Source organism: Hemicordylus capensis, chromosome 12 (genome assembly GCF_027244095.1).
Source record: "Hemicordylus capensis ecotype Gifberg chromosome 12, rHemCap1.1.pri, whole genome shotgun sequence".
NCBI classification, from domain to species: Eukaryota; Metazoa; Chordata; class Lepidosauria; order Squamata; family Cordylidae; genus Hemicordylus; species Hemicordylus capensis.
Genome location: NC_069668.1, coordinates 13,367,618 through 13,391,630, shown reverse-complemented (window position 1 = coordinate 13,391,630; position 24,013 = coordinate 13,367,618). Strand labels below are relative to the sequence as shown.

At 60.5% G+C, this 24,013-nt stretch overlaps 3 protein-coding genes across 3 annotated transcripts in view; 2 read left to right on the top strand and 1 right to left on the bottom strand.

Moving 5' to 3' along the window:
* Positions 1-748: 748 nt before the first annotated feature.
* Positions 749-13,325, bottom strand: LOC128335946 (apoptosis-inducing factor 3-like). The gene is made up of 19 exons (XM_053274903.1): positions 12,956-13,325; positions 10,589-10,669; positions 9,969-10,078; positions 9,047-9,156; positions 8,396-8,440; positions 8,074-8,155; positions 7,882-7,994; positions 7,638-7,724; positions 6,851-6,942; positions 5,920-6,050; positions 5,361-5,476; positions 4,991-5,062; positions 4,466-4,529; positions 3,874-3,950; positions 3,658-3,775; positions 2,444-2,542; positions 1,865-1,940; positions 975-1,079; positions 749-850 (listed from the first exon to the last, which is right to left on the bottom strand). Exons 2-19 carry the CDS (start codon positions 10,651-10,653, stop codon positions 757-759), a joined length of 1,656 nt encoding a protein of 551 aa, XP_053130878.1. The 5' UTR covers positions 10,654-10,669; positions 12,956-13,325; the 3' UTR covers positions 749-756.
* Positions 13,326-15,571: 2,246 nt separating this feature from the next.
* Positions 15,572-23,449, top strand: TLCD2 (TLC domain containing 2). The gene is made up of 4 exons (XM_053274904.1): positions 15,572-15,814; positions 15,953-16,035; positions 21,350-21,432; positions 22,956-23,449. The coding sequence occupies exons 1-4, from the start codon at positions 15,642-15,644 to the stop codon at positions 23,322-23,324; spliced, it is 708 nt and encodes a 235-aa protein (XP_053130879.1). The 5' UTR covers positions 15,572-15,641; the 3' UTR covers positions 23,325-23,449.
* Positions 23,196-24,013, top strand: part of PRPF8 (pre-mRNA processing factor 8) — a 31,578-nt gene continuing 30,760 nt past the window's right edge. The window contains exon 1 of the mRNA XM_053274902.1: positions 23,196-23,216. The gene's annotated coding sequence lies outside the window, so the exon portion shown is untranslated. The remainder of the gene's footprint in view (positions 23,217-24,013) is intronic.

The window sequence follows — 24,013 nt, the reverse complement described above, 5'->3', positions numbered from 1 at the left end:
TGCTGGGGACCGGACCTCAGACCTCCTGCATGCTCTGCCTCTGGGCCCCAGCCGGAAGAGGGAAAGGGCAAAGGAGTCCAGATGTCCAGACATTATTGAGGGGGTCCGGGCCACTCAAGGTGGGGGGGGGGTTGGAGCTGAGGCGGGGGCGCCCTCTGCTGGCGAAGAGCGGCACTGCGGTGCTTTGCCCTGGGAAATTCCCGGCTTTCCTGGGACTCCCACTTAGAGCCAAATGGGGAGAACTGGGTCGTTCCCCACACCCACCCACCCCCACCCACCCCCCTGCAGTTGTAGGCTCTGGGTTAGAATTGCACACCCCCTCCCAGCCGCCTAAGAGCCTTCAGAGGGAGGGGAGGGGGTCGGCCAAGCGGACGCCAACCCCACCGCCTGGCCGGACGCCTTCCTTCGCCTTTCCCTTCTTTAGGAGAAGAGATCCTCCAAGGGGGCCCCCCCCCAAGTTGAAGCCCGGATTTGGGTCTCCCCACCTCAGCTGGAAGAGGCTCTCGAGGCAAGAAGGCACGCAAGCGGAGTGACTCTTGCCGGTTCAAGGCTCGAGGTGGGGGCCGGTTTGACAGAGCTGTGGGGGCCACTCCGGGCAAAGCAGGGGGGCACGCCTTCGTGAAGAACACCGGGGCAGCCCGGCGGGGTCAGGCCCAAGGAGGACCCCCCAGTGGCGCCCCCCCCACACCAGACGACTCTCTGCGCCCTCCAAGCCCCACGGCCCTTAAGAGGAGGCTGCCAGACCCAGTCGGCTTTCTACTGCTTTATTTCAGTGGGGCACGGAGGCGGCATCCCTCCCGGGCACGTCGGGGCTACGCCGGTGCCCTGCGGCATCTTCCCCGGCATCTCCCTGCAAAGAAACGCGAGGCCTGGTCACGGGGAAGCGGCCGCCGCCGTCCGAGAGGCCCGAGCCCTGGTGGGAGGTGCGGGGTGGGGTGGGGTGGTCTCTCTCTCGGCAAAAGAGGGGCTCTTACTCTGCCTCTTGCTTGGAGATCCTTCTCCCAGAGTAGAGGATTTCTGCCACCACGGCTACCATGGGGTCAAAGTGCAGGCTGGCCACGGCGGTCACCCAGCCGTCCCTGTAGCGGAAGAGAGGGTGGGGTGGGGGGGGGAGCGTTCCACGGGGGAGGTGCCCAGACGTGGCTGACTACAACTCCCAGCATCCCCAGCCACAGCGGCCAATAGCCGGGTCCCTTTCCTGGTCCTGCCGCTCTTCTCCCCCTCGAGCCCCAGAAGGGACGCCCAGGCAGAGGGGCCCGGGGGGGGGGGGCCTTCGGTAGGCCACGTCTCCCCCCTCTCCTCTCTCTCCCCCGCCCCCAGCGTGGCTCTCGGAAGCCTCCTCGGCGGGAAGGTTAGCCACGAAGAGCCTGGACCCGAGTTCGGTTTCACATTTCACCGACCGCGGTCCTTGAAAGCAAATCCCGGAGGGCTCCTTAGGGGGCCAGGGTCTGCCTGTGTGGGGCTGGGGGGCGGGGGTTGAATCCTCGGCTCGCGCTCTATGGTCCTGCCCACATGCCAGAGAGGTCCGGGCTCAGCTAAGCCCCCCATCGCTGTCGAAACGTCCAGGGGGCCCTTGGCTGCTTCCTACTTGCAAATGTCATCGCCTTGACTGTAGTGACGCCATTTCTTTCAACGGTGCAAAACATGGTTTTGCTGTCTGCAAGCGATGACCGGACTTGGCGGGGTTGGCGTTATTTTAAGCTTAAAGTGTCCGAGGATTGCTGGGCATCTATTGCTGCTGCTGCTGCTGCTGTTTTTCTGGTTAGGGACTGTATTTTTTAAAATAACCGCATCTGATGCCTCTGACCACCCTGGATTGCAAAATAAAGTCTTAAATCTGATGGGAGGGAAGGTCTGGACTCACTTGATGTAAAAGATGAGGAACTTCTTCTGGCTCAGATCCCCCTTCAGGACCGTTTCTGTGTAGCCGACCCCACAGCCTAGGAGGGAAGACGGGTGGGTTGCCCAAAGGGCTTGTAGGGAGGGGGGGGGCTGCAGGCTCAGAGCACCAGACCCAGCCCTTAAGAAGCGGCTGTCTGAGTCAGACAGAGCCGGGTTCGTTGAGTCCAGAGCCTCGTCTACCCAGACTGGCAGCAGCGGCTTCTCCCAGGCTTCAGGCAGGGGTCTCTCCCAGCCCTACCTGGAGACGCTGCCGAGGAGGGGACCCGGGCCCTCTTGCAGCCCCCACCCACCCAAATGCAACCCAGGGCAGACCCTGCATGGCGAAAGGGGCCCCTGCAGGCCTGCCACACCCCAGGACGGGCTGAGCTTTCAGAGGGGTCCTAGCCCCCCATGCCCTGGCCAGCCGGCCCTCTTGGCAAGCCAGGCGTGTGGCCCGTGGGCTACAGGAAGCAGTTACCTACCCGGATGGGTGGAGGGAGCGGCGGCGGCGGCGGCTGCTTCCGGGACCCCGCTCCTCCCCTCCCCACCCGCCCCGTATTACCTGCGTATCGGATGGACTCCTTCCGCAAGCGGGTCCAGAAAAAAGGCACCGTCGACAGCTCCGTCTTCTGCTGCAGGATGTTCATCGCGGCCACGTGACCTGCCCAGGGATCAGAAGTTCCCCCAAGTTTTGGACTACAACTCCCATCAACCCTGGCAGGGGGGTGATGGGAGCTGTAGTCCAGCCGCATCTGCCGGGGACCCAAGCTTGGAGAGCCCATCCACCCACCCCTGGCTTGAGGGGGGTCTCCTTGGCGTGCGTCTTGCTTTCACCTAGAACAGCCCCACCGGGCCTGAGCTCAAAAACTGGTGGTGGCTTTTTCCTAGAGACCGAAAGACTCCTGGTTGCCCTGAGCCGGCAAATGGCCCGCAAAACACAAAACGGGCAACCAGTCCAGCAGAAGCGGTCCAGGCATTCTGCTTTCAGTGGCAGGGTTCATAGAGTTCCCTGGTGGGGTGTGTGTGTGTGTGTGGGGTGGTGCATGCATGTTTTGTAGCAGAAAACCAAAACAAATGCAAACTACCGAACGCGAGGGAAAATATTTATTGGGCACGCTTCCATGTATCCGGAAACCGACAGAAGGGAGTTGGAGGGCAATGGAGCAGAGAGGCCGTTTCTGGACCAACCCTGTCGAAAATGGGTGCCTAGGAAGCAGCCGCCTGAGTCAGACCCTTGGTCCCTCTAGCTCAGTATGGTCTACTCAGACTGGCAGCAGCTGGCTGCAGGCAATTGAGCTGGCGTTCGCAAGCCGAGCTCTGCCACCGGCTGGGCTGGATTGCCACAGGAAACCCCGGGGTGGGTTTCTCCAAACGGGGGTCCCCAGAGGGTGTTGGACTACAGCTCCCCTGTTCCCCATCTTTGTGGCTGTGGATAATGGGAGTGGTAGTTCAGTGACATCCCCACAGAATCCCCAAAAGGCCTTAGATAAATGCATTAAGGATGTGAATCAATAGACAAGACAATTGTGTGCTGATGCTTTGGAAATGGTGGGGGTTTTTTGGAGCCTGTTGGGGATTTTGTGTTTCAAGAGTGACTCCAACAGTCACGCTTTGCTTTGTGTAGTTGGGTTGACCTCTCCTTGTGGGAGACACCAGCTCAACAGCAGGTGGGGGGGCTGGGGATGATGGGAGTTGTAGTCCTCCCGCTGAGGACTCCAAGCTTGAGAACTCTGGATTTAAAAGAAAGGAAGGAAGGCTCCCAAGAGGGGTTCCTACCATGTGCCTGAGCAACCTGCCAGTGAGCGATGGAGGCGTGTTTCCCGCCCAGCAGAGCCACCGGGAAGGAGGCCACGTCCCCAGCCGCGAAGACGGAAGCCACGTTGGTCTGCATGAACTGCGGGGGGGGAGAAGGCCAGAGCGGTCAGAGGAAGGGCCCCGTCCGGCGAGGGCCCTCGGATCACGGCCGCCGCCTCCCTGCCGGGCCCAACTTACCCGGTCGACCAGGATGGCGCCGCTGCGGTCCATCGCGATGGCCGTGCCCTGCAGGAAGCCGGAGTTGGGGGTGACGCCTGCCGGGACGGAGGAGGAGAAGGGGGGCGTGAGGGAGAGATGGGGCGGCCCCTCGACTGGTAGGCTTTGGACAAGGTTTGCTTGCCCGGCCACCTTCCCCCGGGTAGCTGATCTCCTGCCCGGAGGGTGGACAGGCTTGGGAACAGACTGAGGAGCTGCTTCCAACCCGAGTCAGACCCTGGGCCCAGCGGGCTGAGGACGGTCTACACGGACAGGCAGCAATTTCTCCCCCCAAGTTCCAGGCAGGGGGTCTTTCCCCCCGCAGGCCTCCCTGGAGAGGCTGCCAGGGGCCCGAAACTGGGGCCCTCTTCACGCAAAGCAGAGCCTCCTGCCGCTGAGCGACGGCCCCTCGGCCCACCCCTGCTTCCGTGGCCGGGTCAGGAGAGAACTCCCTGCTCCGAAAAGGGAGCGCGCCGAGGTCTCTGCAGCAGCAGCAGGGCCCGGAGCAGCCGGGAAGCGTCCGGTGCTGGGGACCCGGCTTCGCACCGCCTCTCGGGGGGGGCCCTCCACTCACCTATCCCGAGCACCACCACGTCCGCCGGAATCGTTTGCCCATCGGACAGGATGGCCTGCGTGACCTGAAGGGGATGCAAGAGCTGAGACCGACTGCAGCTGTCTGTTCCTCCTCCTGACTCCACCGCACCGCAGGTTGGGCCGAGGAAGCGGCTGCCTGCTGAGTCAGACCTTTGGCCCATCGAGCTCCGTCTTGTCCGCTCTGACTGGCAGCAGCTTTTCCCAGGTGGCAGGCAGGGGGGCTTCATGCCGCCCTAGCCACCTTAATGGCACCATGGAGGGAGGGATCCTGGTGCCTTCTTCAGGCGAAGCAGAGGCTCCGCCCCCTGAACAAGAGCCCCATCCTCTTAAGGGGAATCTCTTCCAGCGCTCAGCGGGGGTGCCCATCCAAATGCAAACCAGGGCAGCCCCTGCTTAGCCCCGGCGCCCCGGCTCTCCTCCCCAAGCAAGCGTCTTGCCTATTTCCTCGCTGGGAGGCAGCCGGGAGTGTACAGCTAGGAAGGGGTGGGGGGGGGACTCTACAGACCTTCCCGGCCTCTCCGTGCAGCTCGACCACCTCCGTCTTCATGTGGAAATGGACCTTCTGCGCTTGGAGCATCTGCACGGAGGAGGAGAGAAGGCGGCGGCACGTTGGGAGGTCCCCTCTCTCCGCCTTCTCACTGCAAGGAACTGCCCCAGCATCCCTGCCCAGCCTCTGCTGGGAAACCTCCAGCAAAGGAGAGCCCGCCACTGCATGAGGCGGGCTGTTCCGCTGGCCCGCAGCTCTCACAGTCAGGAAACTCTTGCCAGGACCTGCCTCCACTGAGTTGGGATCCTGCATCCTGAGTGCAAGCCAACGCCAGCGTCCCCAGATGCATCAGCCAGGGCCCCTCCCCACCCCACGGAGGGCTCCCCACCTTCATGGCCACGCCTCCGACCTGGTCACCGAGGGCGCCGTGATAGGGGCATTCGGCCCTCTCCACCACCTGGATGGAAGCCGCTTTGTCGGATAAGCTGGCAGCCACCTCCATGCCTGCAGGGAGGAAAGGAGCCGCTGCTGCTCTTAGGAACCCCAGAAACTCCCTTCTGCCGAGTCAGACCCTTGGTCCATCGAGCTCAGGGGTGCCAACCCTGACTGGCAGCAGCAAAGACAGCCCTGCCTCTTCCCTCCCCGACCCCACCCTTTGCCCTGGCAAGAGGCTCAGGCCAGGCCCCAAAGGAGTGGTTCGCTTAGCCCTGCCCTCCCCTCGAGCAGAAGGCTGCCAGTTCGAATCCCCGCTGGTACGATTCCGGGCAGCAGCGATCTAGGAAGCTGCTGAAAGGCATCATCATCTCATAGTGTGTGGGAGGAGGCCACGGTCAACCCCTCCTGTATTCTTCTACCAAAGAAAACCACGGGGCTCTTCTGTGGGCGCCAGGAGTCGAAACCGACTGGACGGCACCCTCGACTTCACTCCTGCCCGGAGGGTCTCCTACCGATGAAGGATGCTCCCACGATCAGCACCTTCTTGCCGGTTGCCAGCTGCAGGATCTTCTCGGCGTCTTCGGGGGTGAGGAGGGTGCACACGTTCTGCAGGTTGGCGCCCGGGCACTGCAGCTGCCTAGGGCTGAGCGAGACGGGCCGTTGGCAAGGCTGGGGGTCGGGGGTAGGAGGGAAGACGCCGGGAGGGGAGTGTATGCTCCGTGGGGCAGAGAGCTCAGGGAGCCCAGGGCAGGGCTTCTCAGAGGCGGGTCCCCCCCAGATGGGTGCCTAATTTGCATATCATGTAAATTGGCTTGACATTATTATTATTTATTTAGCAGAAGAGTGACTGCACACTTTGCTCCAGAATTCTGCTTTTTCCAGGGCTGGAGCTCAGCTTTTTCCTTTATAAAATGAAATCTGGAATCTGGGTGAATCCAAGTGGGCTAAGCCGTCTGGGTGAGAGGCTTAAAATCCGGGTGAAACCTGGAATTTCAGGGGGCATGGCCACTCTACCCCCAGAGGCCCTACCCCTGAGCTCTGGCCCCATCCCCTAGGAAGCTGCTGCCTGCTGAGTCCGACGCTTGGTCCAATCTAGACTGTTATCTACACAGACTGGCAGCAGCTTCCCTAAGGATTCAGGCGGGAGTCTCTTCCCAGCCCTGCCAGGGAGTGAACCTGGGGCCTCCTGCATGCAAAGCAGAGGCTCTATCACCACTGAGCCACACTCCCATCTCCCCCCAGGCTCAACTTTGCCCCCCAGCCCAGCTGTTTCTGGACTGCAACCCCCACAACCCCCAGGCACAGTAGCCCAAGGCCAGGGATGATGGGAGTTGTAGGCCAGCAGCTGCAGGAGGGCCGGAGTGGAGCAGCCCAGCCCGAAGTGAGGGGTCTACCTTGGACGGAGCTGGCCGGTGTCGTCGTCTTCCTGCTGCTGCTGCTTACCTGCTGCCCGTAGCAATGAGCAAACTGCTGTAATCCTGGCAGGTCCCGTCGCTGAACTGGGCCGTCTTGCCCACCGTGTCGACGGAGACCACCTGCAGCCAGACCGAGAGAGGCGTGGTGGCCCTTTTTGCCCACCATTCGCTGCGTGCCCTCTAGCTCAGGACTGTCTGCACTGACAGGCAGCAGCTCTCCAGGGCAGGAATTCCGCCCCACCTGGAGAGGCTGCCACCTGGGATTGAACCTGGGCCCCTTCTGCAGACCACCGGATGCCCTTCCACTGAGTCAGACCCTTGGTCCACCCAGCTCAGGACCATCCACACTGACTGGCAGCAGGCTCTCCGAGGTTTCAGGGCTGAGTCTTTTCCCGCCCTACCTGGAGGGAACTTGGATGCTCTTCCCAGAGTGGCCCCATTATCCCCTCGGGGGGAATCTCTTGCAGGGCTCACACATCAAGTCTCCCTTTCCTATGCAACCAGGGCGGACCCTGCTTAGCCAAGGGGACAAGCCGTGCTTGCGACCACAAGAAGACCAGCTCTCGTCCCCTGGGTTCGAATCCTCACCCGACCACAGCACTCCGTCCCGGGACTAGCTTCTGCCTAGTCTACGTTGCTGGTGGGTTGAGGGTCCATGGCGGGAGGGCTCAGGGGCACCACTCCGAGCTCTTGGGAAGGACGGTGGGGTAAAAAGGCCGACTCCTGGCCGGTCCCCACCACCGTATCCGTCCCGGGGCCCCTTCCTCGGGGCCGGGGGCTGAGCTTTGCCCACCGGCTCAGTTCCCACCACTTGCCTCCTTCTGCTTCCAGATTTCGAGGTTGTACTCGTCCAGGAAACTCTGCGGCCTCAAGGTGATGCTCTCCGCCGTGGCCTCCATCTCCTGCAAGAGACCAAGAGGCCCGTTTCGATTCACGCCCGGGAAAGGAAGCGCAGCCCTGAGATGGGTGGGTGGGTGGGTGGCGGGAGTGGGGAGGGCTCCGAGTCTCGGGTCGTCGCTGCGCGTATCGTCTCGCGACTCGGGGCCTCCCCACACAGACCTTGCTCAGCTTGGTCCTGTCGTAGGGCAAGGCGTTCTCTCTGGTCACCATCAGGACCCGGCCCGTGAAGCCCTGCTGGCGCAGCGTTTCGGCGCAGGTCAGCGCCGCCGGTCCTAGGAGGGAGAGGCGAGCGCTTCGTCAGCCCCGCCGCTCTGCCAGCCCAGCGGCCGCCCAAAGAGGAGCGCCACTCACCTGCCCCCAGGATCAGGACCGTCTGGCTGTTGAGCGGGTTGCGCTGGCTCATGGGGGCCACCCTGTGGCTGCTTTCAAGGTCCTGGTGGAGGGAAACGGGGGGGGGGAGAGGGAGATCCTGAGGCTGGGGCTGAGAGCCTCTCACCCAGGGCCAGCTCTGGCCTTGGTGGGGAATATCCTGCAGCCCTCACGGGTCGGGTCCCCTCCAAATGCAAACCAGGGCAGACCCTGCTTGGCAAAGGGGGCCATTCACGCTCGCTACCGCCAGCCCTGCCCTCTTCCCTCTAGAAGGTAGCACAGTCAGCCGTGAAAGGGGCCCTACCTTCATCTTGGCACTGACATACACCTTCCCGTCATTTATCAGCACCTGTAAGAAGCAAACCGTTCAGCCCAGAGCGTTTCAGAGGATACTCTTTCCCCAGGACACTTCTTTGGTTTTCTTCTGGCTTTCCTCCGTTTCTGCTTGCCAGCTTTTACCAGGCGCAAGAAACCCAGTCCCTGAGCTCCGTGGGCTGACACAATGATGCCATTAGGCACAGTTCTGCCATGATGCCATGATTGTGCAATTAGGAAATTAAAATGAACAAATCTTAAAATGAGCTGTGAATGTTGCTTGTATTTTGCATTTTATTTTTACCTTTTTTGGGGTCTTCTATGACATAATGTGTTATGTGCTTTTATTGTAGGTATTCTCTGTCGTGAGACACCCAGACAACAATTTGTTATGGGGTGGCTAACAAATAAAGTTTATTATTATTATTATTACTCCTCCTCCTCCTCCTATGCTCCCACCCAGACCAAATGTTTCTCTGTGTCTCCCCTAGGCAGGGTGCCGCTTCCAGCCCATTGCCGCCCATGAGGGTGTTTCTGCCCCCTTTCCAGCGTTAGAAGGACTCCCTGCAAAAGTACAGGCGACTGCAGGTGCAACAAAGGTCAGAGAGGTGGAGAGGAGGGCAGTTGGGGTTGTGCTCACCTTGAACGTGCGGAGGCAGTCCAGTGTGGGGTATTCCTCGATATCGCCAGTGTGGGTGCTAAAGCAGGCTCCATGCCAGGGGCAGCGCACCCTCCCATGTACCATATAGCCTGAAATGCAGGAGACTCAAGACACACGTCGGACACAGAAAGCTAGTGTGGTCTAGTGGTTCGAGTTTTTGAAATGGAGACTACATGTGAGCACTGCAAGAGCTGCATTGCATGCAGGAGGTCCCGGATTCTCCATCTCCAGTTAGGGCTGGGAGAGACTGCTACCGCCTGCAGCCTTGGAGTACAGGAACACAGGAAGCTGCCTACCGAGTCAGACCCTGGGTCCATCTAGCTCAGTATTGTCTTCACAGACTGGCAGCGGCTTCTCCAAGGTTGCAGGCAGGAGTCTCTCTCCACTCAGTCTGGAGATGGTGCCAGGGAGGGCACTGGGAACCTTCTGCATGCACGCCGGCAGATACTCTTCCACTGAGCAATGGCCCCATCCCCTCAGGGGAATATCTCACAGTACTCAAGCGTATAGTCTCCCATTCAAACACAAACCAGGGCAGACCCTGCTTAGCAAAGAGGACAATTCATGCTGGCTACCACAGGACCAGCTCTCAGCAGGCCACAGCCAGTCAGTGTAGACAAGACTAAACTAGATGGACCAATGGTCTGATGCGGTACATTTTGCATAATCTAATACTGGAGTCCCCATCACCCCCTGCCGCAAGCTGTTGCAGCAGCGGGTGATGGGCATTGTAGTCCAACATCCGACCAACCCTTGATCAAACGCCATACGATGTTTGCACGACTTGGGAGCTTTTCTGAGCTTCACAGCTGGGCTGTTAGAATCCAACTTCTGTTGTCCTTGGGAACAGCCTGCTTTGTGGCTGGCTGCCGTTTTCAAAGCCCTGCTGCTCCCGGCTTACCCTTGCTGAGTGGTCCTCCGGCGTGAGGACACTTGTGCCCCAGAGCTCTGAACTGCAAGCGGTCCCTCACCAGCAGCACCGGGTGGCCACCGACCTGCACTTCCCGCATCCTGCAAACAGGAGAAATATTGGCCACCGGTACCATCTCGGGGGACACGGCTCGGTTTCTGGCAGCGTCTACCTCTCCCGAGGTGGAAACACGGCGATGGCATTGTGGCACTTCCAGCTTCCTCTGTGCTCTCACCCCCTCCTTCATCCCTTCCCCAAACAATTAGGATCCAACGGCAGTCATTTCGGCACAGAGGAAAGGGCCGGGGTCGGGGCCCTCCTGAACAAATTGTGCTTGTTCCCTGGAGTGATTTGGGGAGGAGGTTCCTGCCACTTCTCACCGCCACCCCTCCGACAACACGGGTGCAATTTGATGGCCTAGATTCTCGGATTCACACAGATCCAGGAATGCTTGGCCAATGCTTGCTTTCCAGGGATGCTTGGCCTCCAAGTCCTTTTCCAGATAACCTGCCTCTCAACTCCCCACTTCCTCGGAGGCAGCCCTGAGATCTGGAGGTGGGACACGAAGCCCACAGACCCCCCCCCCCAGAGGCTGCACCCGCAACACTCACTCTCCATCACGCATCTCGTCCTCCTGGCAGACCGGCTGCGTAATGATGGTGTCTCCGCCTTCCATGTCTCCCAGCTGCAGCCTAAAAGGTACAAAGAAGGTCAGGTAGGCGGCCTTTCCATCAGGGGCGGCCCTTCACGGGGCGAGGCGAGGCGAGGCAGTGCCCTCGGGCGGCCGATTCTCGGGGTGGCAAAACCACCCTCAGAACCACGGTCAGGGACAGCTCTGACCCTTGCAAGGAGCACCACTCCCTCCACTACCCCAGAACCAAACAGCAGACGCCAGCATTTATTTATTTATCCCTCTTATTTATGTATTATTTCTCTCTGCAAACCGCTTGGAAACTCTCTTTTTTGTTGTTGTTGAAAAGTGGTACATAATCCTTTGTTGTGGTTGCTAGTACAGTCTCTTCCAGCCTCCCAGCAGCCAGGCCACAGCCCCTTCACTTCTGGGTGGGACCAGTGGGGGGGGCGGAGCGGAGGGGGGGGAGAATGCAGAACAACCCCCCTCTTTGCAGATTTCAGCCGGCCTATCCAGGAAACCCAATTAACTCTTCCAAAACAAGCAGCAGCAGCAGCAAATATTTATATACCGCTTTGCAACAAAAGTTTCCAAGTGGTTTCCACAGGGAAATAATCAATCAATCCTGTGTGCAGAGGGTTGCAGGACTATCTCCCCTCTAGCTGTAAACTGGCCTGGTCCTGACCCCTCTCCCCACCCGGCCAGTCTTTCCTGCCCCAGGGTCTGGGGCAGGAAGAGGAGGAAACCCCTTTGAGGCCTGGCTGAGACCTGGCTGATAGCACCATCGTCTGCTGCCAGAGGTGACCCTGTTCCCGGGGCTAATCTCAAGCAGGCCTGCTCAACGTTGACCCCGCCTCCAGTTGTTTTTGGACTACAACTCCCATAATCCCCAACCACACTGGCCAATAGCCAGGGATTACGGGAGTTGTAGGCCAACATCTGCAGGGAGGCCGAAGTTGAGCAGCCCTGCTCTAAAGCAAAGGGTTCTCAAATTTTGGCCTCCAGATGTCCTTGGACTACAACTCCCATCAACCCCCCCACCACAATAGCTAGTCATCCTTGCTGGGGGCGATGGGAGTTGTAGTCCAGCAACATCTGTGGGCCCAAGTTTGAGAAGCCCTGATCTAATTAATCCCTTGGCGGGGGCGGCGGGGGGGGGGGAGAAGCCGGATATATATTTCTGAATAAACACACACATTACAATATCTACATCTCGATCTAGAAGGTGCCGTTTTTGCACAGAGACCTCTCACCCTCTTTGCTCTAGAAGCAAAGGAGCCCCCAGATCTCTCTGACTCTGTGGGGAAAGGATTCTGGACATAGTCTAAAAGCACCACCCCAACATCTGAAGCAAGGCCCCAACATCTGGGGCTCCTTCGTTCAGAGAAAAGGCGACGAATGGGAGACCTGATCGAGGTTTCTAAAATCATGCCTGGTGTGGAGAGAGAGGAGGAGGAGAGATTTCCCTCCCTCCCTCACAACACTAGAACCAGGGGTACCGAGGAAGCTGCTGTATACTGAGTCAGACCCTTGGTCTCTCTAGCTCAGGAGTGTTTTCACAGACTGGCAGCGGCTTCTCCAAGCTTGCAGGCAGGAATCTCTCTCGGCCCCATCTTGGAGATGCTGCCAGGGAGGGAACCTGGAACCTTCTGCTCTTACCAAAGAGGCTCCATCCCCTGAGGGGAATATCTTGCAGTGCTCAGACACTCCTAGTCTCCTCCCCTTCATATGCAACCCTGCTTAGCTACGGGGACGAGTCATGCTTGCTACCACAAGCACAGCAATCCTCTCCTCGCCAGGGGCCATCCCACGAAACTGAAGGCCAGGAAATTTAGTCCTTCCGACGAAAGGAAGGACTTTTTCACACACCGTGCAGAACTAATCTGTGGAATTCTCTGCCCCAGGCTGTGGTGGCGGCTGCCAGCTGGGATGGCTTTAAGCAGGGCTTAAAGCAGCCTCTCGGTGGCTACAGTCCTGATGCTATGGGCTACCTCCAGGCGCAGAGGCAGGGAGCCTCCGAATCCCTGTTCCGGAGCAGGAAGGGAGCCGAAGAAGGGGCCTGCCCTCAATTCTTGTTTGTGGGGAACCGGTTGCTGAACAAGGTCGGCCCCCGGCCTGACCCCGCAGGGCTGTTTTTGCACTCTTGAGGCCGTTTGTTGAAAAGGGACGTCTAAACACGCAGGCCGCAGTAGCAGAAAGACCCCAATCCCAGCCACGTCCTGCCTGTGTGGGGCTGGCCGGGATTGTGGGGGGCCAGTGGCCAAGGGAGCCGGCAGCCCTCAACCCACTTGGCAAAGAGCCCCGATGCTCAGCGCACGGTTGTGCCTCCCCTGCCGGGGATACTCACCCGGCACCGACCTCGGCCGTGTCCCGGCACAGGAACTCCCTCCCTGGCCGCTCCGTCTCTCTCGCCCTCCCGGAGCCCGTCTGGGTCTGGCCCTCCCAGCTGGCACCACCCCGACTCCTCTCCCGGCAGCGCCTCCCGCGCTCCTGCGGCTCGCCCACTGGATGCGCTCCTCGTAAACCCCGCTGGGAGGCCTGTTGGGACGGGTACGGCAGCGGCTTCGTCACAGGCACGCCCGGCCGGAGGAGGACGACAACGGGAGGGGGGTGTGTGCAATCTGGCCGCCTCCAAGAGTCATGCACACCCCCCCACACACCCCTCTGCTGAGCCAGTGAGCAGGGGGCTGAGGTGGGGCTGCAAGTCACAAGGACAGCTTTGTTGGGTCACTCAGCTGGTGGAATTGGGGGGGGGGTGGACTCCAGAACAACTAGTTGCAGGGGGGGGCAGCAAAGGGGTGTCCGAGCACACGATGGGCAGGGGGACCGAGGGTTTTGCTATTCCTTAAATCAGCCCCCCTCCTCCTCCAGTTTTGGGGGTGTCTGATCATGCTTTGGCCTCCCCAGCTGTTTTTGGACTACAACTCCCATCATCCCCAGCCGCCGGGGCCAGGGATGAGGAGGGTTGTGAGCCAACCCCTGCAGCCCGGCCTGAAACACTTCCAGGGTTCCGGTGGCGAATTCTGTTCGCTGATCGGCCATCGGGGAGGAGGCTTGCTTGACCGTTCCCAACTGGCCAGCGTCCTCACCGAAAACCCCGTCTTTTGGGCGGCGGGCCCAACCGGCTCTCCAGCCCCAGCGGGAGATTCCGCGCTTGAAATTCTGCGTTTGGGATTGGGGGCTTGTTCGGCGGGGCCGAGGTGGATGCACCTCTGCGGCTTGCAGCACCCGCAACCACCCAAGGGCCTCTTTCCTCATCACGAGGCAATGAACGAGTCAGCAAAGGGAAAGGAGGCTCCGTCCCCGAGGAAGAAGCACCCACAGGGCTGGATTCTCCCCTGAAGGGAAGTGAGTGCCAATCGGCACATCTGGCGTTGTGATCCGCTGAAGAGCAGCCCTGCGGCTGGGTCAGGCCCAAGAAGGCCTATCCGGTCCAGCCTGCTGTTTCCCGAAGTGGCCCCCCCACCAGACGCCCCCTCTGGGGAGCAGCCCCCCACAGATGCAAGCAGCAAGGGCAGGCCCCCTCTCCCTCTCTCCTGCCACTGGGATTGGGAGGCATCGGGCCTCTGAGGCTGGAGGGGGCCCACAGCCATCCAGACAGGCCTGTGCTCCTCCGTGCATTTGTCTCAGCCCCTCTGAAAGCCATCCAAGCTGGTGGCCACCCCCACGTCCCGTGGCAGAGAGTTCCACAGATTAATGACATGCTGGGTGGAAATCTTTTGTTGGTCCTCACTTTCCTGGCCTGACCCCTGGTTCTAGGGTGGTGAGAGAGGCGGGGAGAAAGATTTCTCTCTGTCCACTCTCTCTACCCCGCGCACAACTGTCTACCCCTCTAACTGCTATAAGCCCTGCTAACTTATAGCAAAGAGACGCCTTTCAAAGGAGGGAGCCTCTTAGCAGGGGGAGAGCAACCGGCCCTCTCCATCCCCAGCACAACATCCCTCCAGTGCCTGCCTTCTGTTTCTTTTTAGACTGTGAGGGGGGGCCCATCTTATTTCGGTATGGTTTATTTTTCTCTGCAAACCGCCTTGAGAACTTGGGTTGAAGAGGGGTATATCAACATTTGCAATAGGATATCAATCTTCGTAAAAGTATCACGTCTCCCCTCAGTCGCCTCTTTTCCAGACGAAAGAGCCCCCGATGCTGTCGCCCAGCCTCATCAGCGGCTCCAGGCCCCTGCTCCCCTCTGGCTTGCCCCCTTCTGCCCCTTTCCCCGCTCTCCAGTTAGTTCTACACTGGCCGGCAGCAGCCTTCCCAGCCCGACCTACCTGGAGATGCTGCCCGCCTGGGACGGAACCTGGGACCCTCTGCAGGCCACGGAACTGCCCACCTTTTCCTGGGGCACTGAGCTTTTCCCAAGGCAGTGCAGGCAGCCCCGAGACCCATTTCTTTCCGGCGACCCCCACAACGGAGGGAGGAGAGAGCTGGTCTCCTGGCAGCAGCAAGCCTGACTGGCCCCCCTTTGCTAAGCAGGGTCTGCCCTGGTTGGCATTCGGATGGGAAACTAGAAACGACACACCTGCCCGCCCTGTAAGGTTGACCTCCAGGGGGATTGCCTGCCTGCCTGCCTGCCTGCCTGCCTGCAGAAAGCCCCAAGTCCCCTCCCTGGCCGCAGGGGTGGGAGCGAGGCTCCTGCTGCCTGCAACCTGGGAGGAGCCGCTGCCAGCCTGGGTGGGAGGACGACCCTCCTGCCCTGAGCCAGACGGACCAGGGCCCGACTCGGCAAGAGGCCGCTTCCTCCTCCTGCCTCCGCTGTTCCCGACCAGAGCGCGCGCCCGTCCAGCAGCTGAGCGCGCGCAGGCCCCGCCCGGGGGCCGGACAACCCAGGAGCCCCCCCCCCTCCCCTCGCCCTGGGGCTGGGCGTGCCGTGTCGCCATGGGGACGAGCAGGGCAGCCAATGGCGGGCGCCGGAGGCTCCAGCTGGCGGCCGCGCGCTCCGGGGAGGGAGGCGGGCGGGCGTGGGGCGCAGCAGGGCGAGCGAGCCGCGCCGACTCGGGCGGGCAGCAGCCTCGGGCCGCGCCGTCCGGGCGAGGATGGAGCTGCTGGTGGTGCTGGGCGGCTCGCTGGGCGCCTTCCGGCTGCTCAACGGCGGGCTGGAGCGCCTGGCGCCGCCGCCGCCCTGCGCGCAGCGCAACCGCTGGAAGTGGCGCAACATCTGGACCTCCTTCGCGCACAGCCTGCTCAGCGGCTCCTGGGCGCTGCTCGGGTGGGTCAGCGGGCGGGGGGGGGCGGCTGCGGGGTGGGGGGGCTGGCAGCTGGGGGGCCCGGGGGGCCGGGGCCGGGGCCCCCCCCGAGAGACTCACCCTCTCCTCCTTCTCCTCCTCCCGCCCCGTCGCCGCGGTAGCTTCTACCTCCACCCGCAGATGGCCGAAGACCTGATCGACTCGCACTTGCCCGGCGCGCACCGCCTGCTCGGAGTCTCCCTCGGTGAGTGGCGGCAGCGGATCCCCTCCCCTCCCCTCCCCGCCCCGCCCCACCCCACCCCACCCCACCCCTTCCCACCCCACCCCGCTTGCCCCGTCAGTCCTGCCCCCTGCAAGCCGCTGCCTACTGAGTCTGGCCCGCGCCGGTGGTGTCTGCACGGGCTGGCAGCATGAGGTTTCAGGTGGGGGGGGGTCTCCTCCTCTGCCGGTCCCCGGGGGTGTGCCAGGGGTTGAACCCGGGTGTGCCCCGAGCCTTCCCTAGAGGAGTGAGGTTAGCAGCGGCTTTCTGCAGAGTGGCAGGTGGTTCCGTATTTACTCGCTCTCCGGGGTTTCAGGCAGGAGCTTCTCCCGAGGCTGCCAGGGGCCGAAGCTGAGATGGCCCCATCCCCTGAGGGGAGGCTCTGGTACTACTGCTCACAGGCTGCGTCCCAGCCAAAGGAGAACCAAGGTGGGCCCTGCTTAGCAGAGGCGACCCTTCCGGACCAGCTCTCTCTGGCTGCTCGCCCCTCAGACGGAGGGGAGCCCAGAACTCCCATTGCAAAAGGGAGAGGCACAGCAGGGTCCACCTGGAAGCACTCTGTGTATGCTCCAAGGCATGCTTGCCCCCGCTTCGCTCTTGCCATACCCAAAGGCTGAGGCCTCTCAGGTGGCAGAGGGGTCCTGGGGATGAGCCCAGCAGAGAGGGAGGGTTGGGTCCGGCTCCATCCAGCAGCTGGCCTGTCGCACCCTCCGCTCTGGGAAGTGGGGCGCATTGCATGCAGCAGGTCCCGGGTTCCCTCCCTGGCAGCGTCTCCCGGTGTGCCTGGGAGAGACTCCTGCCCGAAACCCTGGAGAGCCGCTGCCAGTCAGAGCTGGCCATGCCGAGCGAGATGGACCAAGGGTCTGACTCAGCAGACGGCGGCTGCCTGTGGGGCATTGGCTTTGCACGCTGAAGGTCCCGGGTTCGATACCTGGCAGCATCTCCAGGTCGGGCTGGGATAAATCTAAACACCCAGAGAGCGGCTGCCGGTCCGTGTTGAACTGGACGGCCCAAGTCTCTGACAGGGCTGCCTATAAGGGGGGAGGGGGTGTGCCGGAAAGGGAGTGGGGTCTGGCCCCGGTTGGGTCGCTTTCTGCAGGGGGGCAGAGGGGATGGCACTGTGTTGGCCAGCCTCTCCTTCCACTCCCCTCAATCAGGGATTCTCAAACTGGGGTCCCGGGGCGGTAGACCACAACTCCCATAGCCCCCAGCGGCAGTGGCGGGACGGCAGGGGATGATAGGAGCTGGCTGCCCCTTTAGGAACCTGCCATCTACTGAGTCAGACCCTTGGTCTATCTAGCTCAGTATTGTCTTCACAGACTGGCAGCGGCTTCTCCCAGGTTGCAGGCAGGAGTCTCTCTCAGCCCAATCTTGGAGATGCTGCCAGGGAGGGAAACCAGGAACCTAGATGCTCTTCCCAGAGCAGCCCCATTACTCCTTAAGGGGAATATCTCGCAGGGCTCACACATGGAGTCTCCCATCCAAATGCAAACCAGGGCGGACCCTGCTTAGCTACGGGGACAAGTCATGCTTGCTGCCACAAGGCCAGCTCTCCTCTCCTTTGTCTCTGGGGGAGCTGGCTCAGCAGTTTGGCTGAAAGGAGGGCGAGACCAGCTGGTGCCAGGCTGCGCATCACCGCTGGACATGCACACATGCGCACGCACCCAGCCCCCCGGGGGGGGGGGAAGCACACAATCGAGCCTATTCTCTCCCCCCCCCACCCCCACGAATTCCGCCCCAGAGGTCAGCCTCCCTTCTCACCCTTTCCCTGCCAGCCCGGGAGAGAGGAGGAGGGTCACCGCGGTCTGCTAGCCAGACATGTTCTCCCCCACATCTCCTCCACACACACCCCTGCAGGGGCGGCCTCTGCTTGCACATCTCCAGTCTTCTGGGACGGGTTTGAATCCTGCCACTTTTTTCGCTGCCCCGGCTAACTGGGCCCAGGCACCCCTTTGGACCGGGCGAATCCTCTCTCTTGAGCAATAGGAGAGCTTTGTCTTCTCCATGTGCGATGTGGTTTTATGGGGTGCTTTGATCCTCTCTGGTGAGCTGCCTAGAGCAGGGCTTCTTAAGCTTGGGCCCCCAGACGTTGTTGGACTACAACTCCCAGAGTCCTCAGTTGCCATGGCTTTTGCTTGAGGATTCTGGGAGTTGTCGTGCGGCCACGTCTGGGGGGCCCAAGGTTAGGAAGCCCTGGCCTAGAGAGCAATGGGTTCTGGGGCGCCTAACCAATCCAGATGGTGGTGGCGGCGGCGATTACCTTCTCTTCCCGTTGTGACATGCATCGCTCTCTGGACGTGGGGCCGGAGAGTTGCTGCCAGTCAGGGCAGGCGATCTTGAGCTAGGTGGACCAAGGACCTGACTCAGTAGGGAGCCGCTCCATTTAGATCCAGTTTGACAGTCACTGTATGTCAATTTCTTGCTGTGGCATTCTTGGAGTTGTTGATCAACAGTCTTTGGTGGTGTTGTGAATGAGCCGGATGTTTTTCTGAATAGGGTGATGCCTTTCGATACTTATTCTCTGAAAAAGGCAGCATGGAAATAAACTGTGGTCTATTTTTCTTAGAGCTGTTGTTGTTTGGTGGTGGTGGTTTTTTTTTAAGGCCCTCCGCTGCCTTGAACCTTTTGTTTAGCTTTATAGATTCACAGGTCCAGGGCTCAGGATGTCTTGGCCTGCAGGAAGTCCCCGGTTCAACCCCTGGCAGCATCTCCGGCTAGGCCTGGGAGGGGCTCCTGCTTGAAACCTCGGGGGGAGCTGCTGCCAGCCAGGGTCAGCAATCCTGAGCTAAATGGATCAACAGCCGGACTCGGCAGGCAGCTTCCTGTGTTCCTGGCAAAGCCGCCATTGTGGGATCGGCTTCCTCCCCTGCCAAACCTCGGTAGAGATTTGGGGCCGGCTCCTGTGGGGTGCAGCCCCACTGACTACGGCAGGCCAAGCAAGTTGCTTTTATTTTGGAGAGACTGCAAGAGAGCAAAAGTGGGGGAGGCCTTTCATGTGACTGGTCAGTTAACAAGGATGCATTCTTCCAAGTCAGACACAAACACACACACACACACACACCCCTCAGGGACATGTCATGTGCCTGCTGGTATCTGGAGTTCATCTCTAAAAGACAAGATGCTGGGAGCCGTCTGGAGCCTGCTTTTGCCCAAAGGCGAATCTATAAGGAGAGCGGGCCTCGTGGTATAGCAAGCATGAGTTGTCCCCTTTGCTGAGCAGGTTCTGCCCTGGTTTGCATTTGGATGGGAGATTGCATGTGTGAGCACTGCGAGATTTCCCCCCCCCCCCGCAGGGGATCATGGGGCCGCTCTGGGAAGAGCATCTACAGGTTCCAAGTTCCCTCCCTGGCAGCTTCTCCAAGACAGGGCTGGGAGAGAGACGCCTGCCTGCAACCTGGGAGAAGCCGCTGCCAGTCTGTGAAGACAATCCTGAGCTCGATGGACCAAGGGTCTGACTCGGTATATGGCAACTTCCTATCGTTTTAGGTCGTATTATTTTTACCCGTCTTCGTCTCTGGACGGGATCATCGCGACCTTAGGAACATAGGACCCTTGGACCATCCAGCTCAAAGGGCTGTGCACTGACAGGCAGGCGTCTTTCCCAGCTCTCCCCGGAGATGCTGCCAGGGAGTGAACCTTGGACCCTCTGCGTGCCCTAGAGATGTGGAGTGGTTGAAGGAACTGGGTGTGTTTGGCCTGGAGAAGAGGAGACCTGGGTGCGGGGGGTTTGGAGATGAGCGCCGTCTTCAAGTATCTGAAGGCCTGCCCCATTCAGCAGGAGGAATGGACTCGTTCTCCGTTGCCAGGATTAGAACCCGTGGGTTGCAACGCCAAGGCAGCAGATTCCGGGGTGGGGCTGGCTGGGACCCCCAGGTGTGGTCTGTAGCCTGGAGAGCCTGTTGTTCATGGGCAGGACCCGAGTTCTGGCTCTGGGATGCGGCCCTAAGAGACCCTGGAGCGTCTCGAGGCGGGCGAGGCGAGGCGTTTCGTTGGCAACACACGACACACAGCCCTGGGAGACTCTGCTGCCTTCCGCTGGGTTGCTGAGCACACCCGTTTGGGGCCAAAGTTCAGTCCAGAATGGCAGAGCTAGAAGGAAGAGACTCGGTTCGGCGCTTTCCCCTGGTGACTCGAGTCGGGCGCTGTCCGTATCACGGGCTTCGGTGTGTACAAAAGTGCGGGGTGGGGAGTGTAGAATTTACACACATAATATTTATTCGGTCCTTTGACCCGCAGTTTTACAAATACAAGCATTTCAAACATGAACGGAACATTAGAACGTGTTTTGCAGAGAATATAACAATATTTTGCCACAGGGAGTGTAACATTCCCCCGAGAGTCATACAGGAGTTGGCCCCAAATATGGGGGTTGATAAACGAGGAGGGCTCCCGCCCAGGTGGGAAGGGGGTCTGGAAACCCAGCCCCTGCGAGGACCGGTTGGAGCAGCTGGGCCTGTTTAGCTTGCAGGAGAGGAGACAGAAGGGAGAGCCGAGAGCCGCCATCCCAAACCCCAAAGGGCTTCTTCCACGCTGACGAAGGAGCGGACCTGTTCTCTGTGGAGCCCCAGGGCCGGTGGGTGGAAATGACGAGCGGATTTAGGCTAGACTTTAGGAAGGGTTTCTTAGCTGCTTGACGGTGGGACAGTCTGCCTCATGATGTCGGAGGCTAGATGGGCCTCTATTGGGGAATCCCGCAGCAGATCCTTCGCTGGACAGGGGGTTGGACTAGAAGACCCTTGAAGGCCCCTTCCGACTCTTAGCTTCTACGATTCTACCTACCCACCCTTACATACTTAAGAAAGGGGTGCCGGCGGTTACAAACGCAATTCTACAACGTGGAACGGATTTTGAAGAATCGGAAACGTTTCTCCAGCAATAGAATCTCAAGGGCTTCATTTGTGTGATTTTCCCCTGCCCCCTTGGTGGGGGGGCGGGATTCACTGCCTTGTTTTAATTATATATTTGTCATATTTTAGATTATGTACTCCGCCTAGGGATGCACGTACCGTGCAGTGTATAAATATAGGCTAAATAACCAGCCACGTCCTGCCCAACCTGGTACCTAGGAAGCTGCCTTTTGCTGAGTCAGGCGCTCGGTCCCTCCGGCTCAGTGTCGTCTGCACTGGCTGGCAGCAGCTCTCCCGAGGTTTCTTCCAAGGTCTCTCCTCCCAGCCCGGCCGGGAGACGCTGCCAGGGATTAAACCTTCCCGGGGACACAAGAGTGTTTTGTTTTTAACGGGGCAGCCGGAGAGGGGAGGCAGGATATGCCTGCTGAGGATCTCTCTCTTTTCTCCCGCAGGGTATTTCCTGCAGGACTTCTTGGATATGATCTGCAACCAGAAGCTTCATCAGTGCTGGGAGCTGCTTTTCCATCACTCCGTGGTGAGCTGCCATTTCCCTTCCCCGGGTGGGATTCAGGGGGTGATTCCCCGGGTGCCCTTGAACTCTCCTGGGGGCCGGGGATGGGCTGGAAGAGGCCGGATCATTCCCCATCAAGAGAGGAGAGGAGAGCTGGTCTGGTGGCAGCCAGCGTGACTTGTCTCCTTAGCTCAGCAGGGTCTGCCCTGGTTTGCATTTGAATGGGAGACTGGAAGTGTGAGCCCTGGAAGAGATTCCCCTCTTAGGGGATGGAGTTCCTCTGGGAAGAGGATCTAGGTTCCAAGTCCCCTCCCTGGCAGCATCTCCAAGATCGGGCTGAGAGAGAGAGACTCCTGCCTGCAACCTTGGAGAAGCTGCTGCCCATCTGTGAAGACAATACTGAGCTAGATGGACCCAGGGTCTGACTCGGTATACGGCCAGCTTCCTATGTTCTGGGTTCCTAGGATGCAGCCCTTGCCAGCACAGCAGAAGCCGCTGCCAGATGGGTCAAAAGGCCATTTAAATAATACATCTAATTCCGGCAGAGACAAAAAAGCTTAATCCGCAGGGGGCAGCTAAGCCTATTAGTGAGTCTCTGCTGAGGGCAGCACTGTTGGGACAAGCTGGGGGGTGGGGTGGGGTGGGGTGGGGTGGGGGGGACAGAGGCCTTAAGCTTCCCGATGATCCCATGAGATGCGGCCACTTTCCACCAGGGGCTGCTGAGCTTCCTTGGGTCTTCCTCGCAGCGCTCCTGGACTTGCGACAACTGCAAGGCAGGCCGCTGTTCAACAGATGGCACCCCCTCCGTCCTCCGCGCATCATCATCTCCGTGCAAGGGGGAATCTGCACTTCTCGCGTTTTTTGCATCGGCTGCAGCCCCTAAAAAGCAAAAGCAAAAAAAAAAACCCTTTTAAAAGGGGGGGGGGGTCTGATTTTTAAACTCGTAAATAGGAACAAAGGAAGCTGCTGTATACTGAGTCAGACCATTGGGCCATCTCGCTCAGTCTTGTCTTCACAGACTGGCAGCGACTTCTCCAGGGTTGCCGGCAGGAGTCTCTCCCAGTAGCCCGATCTTGGAGATGCTGCCAGGGAGGGAACTTGGGACCTAGATGCTCTTCCCAGAGTGGCTCCATCCATATCCTCCAGTGCTCACCCTTCTAGTCTCCCCTTCAGATGCAACCAGGGCGGCCCCTGCTTAGTTCAGGGGACCAGTCCTGCTTGCTGCCACCAGACCAGCTCTCCTCCCCAATGTTTTGGAACACCCAGGCTGGAAAGGCCGGCCTGCTTGATGGGGCCCAGATGTTGAGCCGGGCAGGCATTCAGCCTGGCTTGTGGCCATGGCCTTCCCTGCCTTCCCCTGGAATGTGAGGCTCCTTCCGGGCTCCTCGGGGGCAGGATCCCAGGTGCAGCAGGGGCGGGAGAGGGGGCCGGGGGACCTCCCGGAGGCTGGGCTGGGCCTGGAGCAGGCCTGTCCTCCTCCGGGGAGCTCAGGAGCGGCGTCCTGCAGAGGCGTTCGGCTCACCCCGCGGGCTGGTGGCCTCTTGCAGGTGATCGTCTGCTTCGGCATTGCCTTTGTGGCTCACCGCTACGTCGGCTTCGCCATGGTGGCGCTGCTGGTGGAGATCAACTCCGTCTTCCTCCACCTGCGGACCATCCTGCTGATGGCCGGCTTGGCCCACACCACGGGCTACCGCCTCAACAGCCTGCTCAACCTGGGCACCTACGTGGTCTTCCGCATCACCACCCTGGCCTGGATGACCCGCTGGCTGGTCCTCAACCGGGAGCACATCCCTCCCGCCACCTACCTGGTGAGCACCGCCGGCATGGCCGTCATGACCCCCATGAACATCGTCCTCTTCTACCGGCTGCTGCGGAACGATTTCCTCAAGTCCAGCCGGCGGGAGAAGGAGAGATGACGCCTCCGGAGGGCTCTGCAGAGAAGATGGAGCTAAATCGTCCGCCTCTCTTCCCGGCTGCAGCCGCCTTTTAGCCCCTCCCGCGGGGTCATGAGAAGCCTCAGCGCAGGGGGAAGGTGTTTCTGGCCGGGGTCTGAGCCTCCTCTCTGGCTGGGAGGCTCCAGAGAAAGGGGCCGGCGGTGGGGGGGGGGGGGGAGGAAGACAGGATGAGATGTGCTGATGGTGCAGCAAGGGAGCTTTTTGAAGACGGGCGTCCGTGGCTTCCGGCACCGTCCCCCTTGCTCAAGGATCTCCCTGGGCTGCGGGGGCGTTGCTGGGAGCGCCCGTTCCCCCTGCCCAGACCCCGCCTGTCACCTCCACGCCGTGGCCGCCGTGCTTCTGCTGGTGCCACTGGTGATCCTGGAAAGACCAAAGCCAGTCTTGAGAGGTGGGAAGGAGCTGGGACCGGACCTTCCTTGCTGGCTCCATCCTCTGTCCTGTCCTCCGGCCGCCGCCTCTGTCTGTGCAACTTCGGCACTTCCTCCTTCGGAGCCCGCGTGTGGGGTTCTCCTGGTCTCCCTATACAAAATGTAACTCCTTGGGGGCTTGTGCGTGGTCTGCCCTTCCCAGCCGGTCAGCTCAGCCTCTCGGTAACTAACATGCAGCCGCGTGCATTTCTTCCTGCACCGGCCCCTGGCCCAGAGGGGGCT

Bases quoted from the DNA above. Each gene is read 5' to 3' on its own strand.
- LOC128335946 (XM_053274903.1), bottom strand. From the start codon at position 10,653: ATGGAAGGCGGAGACACCATCATTACGCAGCCGGTCTGCCAGGAGGAC. The intron at 5,477-5,919 runs GTAGGAGACCCT...TCCTCCCTGCAG, and splicing joins CGTGGGAGCATCCTTCATCG to GCATGGAGGTGGCTGCCAGC. The intron at 851-974 runs GTAAGAGCCCCT...GTTTCTTTGCAG, and splicing joins ATCTCCAAGCAAGAGGCAGA to GGAGATGCCGGGGAAGATGC.
- TLCD2 (XM_053274904.1), top strand. From the start codon at position 15,642: ATGGAGCTGCTGGTGGTGCTGGGCGGCTCGCTGGGCGCCTTCCGGCTG. The intron at 15,815-15,952 runs GTGGGTCAGCGG...TCGCCGCGGTAG, and splicing joins GGCTCCTGGGCGCTGCTCGG to CTTCTACCTCCACCCGCAGA. The intron at 21,433-22,955 runs GTGAGCTGCCAT...GGCCTCTTGCAG, and splicing joins TGCTTTTCCATCACTCCGTG to GTGATCGTCTGCTTCGGCAT.